Source organism: Beta vulgaris, chromosome 1 (assembly GCF_026745355.1).
Source record: "Beta vulgaris subsp. vulgaris cultivar EL10 chromosome 1, EL10.2, whole genome shotgun sequence".
Classification (NCBI taxonomy): domain Eukaryota; kingdom Viridiplantae; phylum Streptophyta; class Magnoliopsida; order Caryophyllales; family Amaranthaceae; genus Beta; species Beta vulgaris.
In genome coordinates this window covers 16,638,342-16,642,051 of record NC_079202.1, presented here as the reverse complement: position 1 = coordinate 16,642,051, position 3,710 = coordinate 16,638,342, and the positions used below count along the sequence as shown (strand labels likewise).

General features: G+C 34.8%; 1 protein-coding gene across 1 annotated transcript; it reads right to left on the bottom strand.

Moving 5' to 3' along the window:
• Positions 1-697: 697 nt before the first annotated feature.
• LOC104905870 (uncharacterized) lies at positions 698-3,045 on the bottom strand. Its single transcript, XM_010694510.2, has 3 exons — positions 2,955-3,045; positions 1,150-1,452; positions 698-1,023 (listed from the first exon to the last, which is right to left on the bottom strand). Exons 1-3 carry the CDS (start codon positions 3,043-3,045, stop codon positions 698-700), a joined length of 720 nt encoding a protein of 239 aa, XP_010692812.2.
• Between the last annotated feature and the right edge of the window lie 665 nt (positions 3,046-3,710).

Sequence of the window (3,710 nt, the reverse complement as noted above, 5' to 3'; positions counted from 1 at the left end):
CCCAGCCAATTCCTTGATCAATAACCACCATCCTAGCGACCTAGCCCTTCCCCAACCCAGATTGCCAACTACTAGCTCAAAATAGGTGAGACAATTGATTCATGGTAGTGAAAGTTGAAACTGGAAAGATGAATCAAGGAGTTCCTGAAGTTCGGATCTTTTTTTGTTGCAGACTGAAGAAGCAAGAAAGGGGAGCAAAGCATAGCAATGGTTGCAGAGCCTTGATTACTCTAAATGGGGAATAATGTAAGTAGCATAGCAATGTTCTTTTACTTTAGACACTTTATTACACGAATAGATATAAGACAGAAGCAGCAACTTGTGATCTTCTGGTGGTCTAATTTATATTTACTGCTATAAACATCAGCAAAATGCTCGCTTAGATTGTGCTAGTAGTTTTAAATTTCGTTATGTTCGTAGCAGATTGAATATGAGCTGATTGGCTTTGTCAAAGCATTAAAACTTCTATTTAAGAAAAAAATTGACTTAACATATACAATGGTGACATTCAACTAAGAATCAGCATACCATCAACTTCTGACTGCAGGTACGACAAATACGTATTGATAATTGAAGAAGGATTTGCCCTAGCCTCACCTTCTGAAATAAAATGGCTAGATCCTAGGTCTAATAAAAGTTCAGGGAATGTATGTTCAACCTCTCTGAATTTCCCATCACAAGATCCAGCAACTAACTCTTATTCTACTGGCATAGCATTAGTATTTGTTCTCTCAGAAATCACAGAAGCACAATTAAACACTTCATCACCTACTGCATTTTCATTCTTAGATGAATCACTTGAACAAGGGAACTTTTCACATTCATGTTTCTGTTTACTTAATAGCTCATTCTTGTTCTGATTATAACATTTAAGCTCCTCACTATTATCAATCACACTGTCACTCATTCCACTCCTTAACTCACCCGAGGCACCGGACGCTTGCTCCCTAACAGAATCATCAACTTCATCGCTTCCTGGAATGCTAGGTTTCATAGTGCTGTGACAAGTAGGTTCATCTGCACCTGCACACCATTAATGTTAAGGCCAGTGGAGTAGCAGATTATTTAAGGTAATAAGGTATGATGTCTAGACTTCACCGTATCAAAAAGAAACTTTTAGCGTGATGAAAAACATGAAGAGACACTGACCTGCACAGGTTTGCTCCGCCAAGAAATCAAACATTGTATCACTAAACTGCCCTTTAAGATTGCTAAGTGGTGTAAACGCAATATCATTATAACAACTCTTGTCAGCAACAAAACTTTCCTTAACTTCGGAAACTTGCATAGAACCTTCAGCTTTAATATTATCACTGTTTTGTAACAACGAACCTTGATAATCTACTGCCTTTTCAGAGCTTTTGGGAGATAAATCAGTAGACTCCTTAACATTTTCTACTTTCTTCTCTGCAGAAATGGAGTGTCCAGTAGCATGGTATTGTTTTCCCCAAGCTAGTCAATATGAACTGTACACGATTTAGGGATTTAAAGACACCCCCTTTATTTTTGATATTAACGACTTGATTTATAAAAAGCCATGATTGATCTTAATGAGTTAATGTACATACGCTATCATATTGAAGCTTCATATTGACTAGCTTGGGGAAAACTTCACGTGCAATGTTGTAGATGTCCTGGACCTTGTCCTGCAATTTATTATTCAAGGTAGGGCATGGGACTGATCTTGAATTGTAAGGAATTTGTCTCTCTTGCTAAGCTCTTTGTATCCCCAAGACCCAACTGTGCAATATGTCATAATAAGATATAGGCTATTGAATATTGAAACTTGTTTAATTTGTTTCTGGTCCATCAGCTCTTTGACAGATGTGATTGGTCTACGTGAATTATGAACTGGGGCCATTTTAAGTTGATTTTATTCAGGTTTGTTCTAGATAACTAACTCAGCTATCTGCTATTAATATTCTCAATAGGAGTGTGATTTCCGCTATGCACTGCCATTGAGATTTTATCGTGCAGCACTTAATCTGGGGGTCTCTGCTGGTCTCCTTTTTCCATGGGGGAGGGGGATTTTTGGATCTTTCATCTTTTATAGTGTAATCTTCAACTGACAGTAAGACCTTCAATATGATTTAATATGGTTTGCAGCTTTCATCAACCTTTAAGTGAATCTAAACTGTTAAACTATTCTGATTTTAACCTCTTCCATTGTATTGCTTGGATCTGCACTCAAGATATGCTGTTGCTGAAGTTTGTGATTTATGCTTAAATCGATGATTCCTGATCCAAAGCTAATGTTTTTTATGGGATAGATTGTCGTGTTATCTTCTGCATAATTTTGTGTTACATTATCCTTAATAAGACATAAACCTAGTTATTGATGTTTTCTGTAATCTTTTTCTAGGATGGGATGAAGGTGTGCTGGGAATGCAAGTCGGTGAAGTTGCTCGTTTAACAGTGAGTGTCACTCCTCTTTTGTTCTCTTGTCACTAGTGTGTGTTCCCTCTGCTATACCAGTGCATGAATAAGATTATTGTAGCTCGAGCATAACTCTCAGAAAGTCAGAACTCATCAGTTATTTGAGGTTGAACTGTCCGAACCCAGACTTAAGATACCCCTTTAGGATTTAGAACTAATCTGAATCCTCCTCCTTATACACCAATCACTATATGGCCTGCGAAACCTCACTCATACAGTCATGCCTGATTACCTGATGACCGTCCCAACTCCCAAGCCTAAACTGTATCCTGATGTTATGTGTCTCAGATTTTATACAAATCATAACTATCCGAAAATTGATGAGTACTATTAATGAACTTATCATAATAAGTTGATTGACAATATATTAATATATGACCCCACCTCGAGTTAAGTCAGTAGACATGAAATCGAATACAATAGGAACTCACTTGATTTAAACTAATCCCAAGGAGAACTACTTGTTTACCACCTCTAAATGCAATCTTTAATTCATCGGTTGTATAGCTAAAGTTTACCTGAGCAAAATTCATCGATATCATAAGAAAGTTGATTGCTTTGTGATATGCAATATATTAATATCTCTTGTTTAGCTGATTGCAAATTCATCGATATCCCAAGGAGAAGGTTTAAGCAAATAAACATGACTAGTTTTTGAATCCACCCTATCTACAGGTCACAAATGATACTGAGAAACTTTTAATATCATCTATAGTATCCTCCAGAATAATTTTGTGTATCACTCTTCTCTCTTTTTTATTTCACACTTTCTATTAACTTAATAAAGAGGTAGAGATAGATATGGAGAAATTAAGAGCAAAATATACTATTTCAGTTATTGTAACTTGTTATCATGGAGTATATTATCAAAATCAAGTTGCTTACTAGTTACCTATTCTTTTCTTTTGTCATTAACTAACTTTTTTACATCTTTTATAATTGACCATCACTATAATATATCACATTATATAAGATTACTTATTATGTCATTCTTTGTTTTTTTTTGAAGGATCAAGATGATGGTGAAGGAAAAGAAGCCAAGGATCCATTAATTAAATTAGTACAACTCGTAAAAGCTATTAATGATTTGAAAAGGTCTTGTAAAAGATATATTTATTTTGTTATGTTTTTTTTGTAAGGTTTTAAGAAGTTGATAGTAGACATTATCTAATTGACTTATTTGTGATCGAACAAAATATTTTAATGTGTATTTAATCATTAGTTTATTCAGACAAATATTAATATTATTATTATATATATATATATATATATAT

Excerpts from the sequence above, each read along its gene's own strand:
- LOC104905870 (XM_010694510.2), bottom strand. The coding sequence starts at position 3,045 with ATGAATTTGCAATCAGCTAAACAAGAGATATTAATATATTGCATATCA. Across the intron at positions 1,453-2,954 it reads TATCGATGAATTTTGCTCAG|CTTGGGGAAAACAATACCAT; the intron begins GTAAACTTTAGC and ends CATATTGACTAG. Across the intron at positions 1,024-1,149 it reads GGCGGAGCAAACCTGTGCAG|GTGCAGATGAACCTACTTGT; the intron begins GTCAGTGTCTCT and ends AATGGTGTGCAG.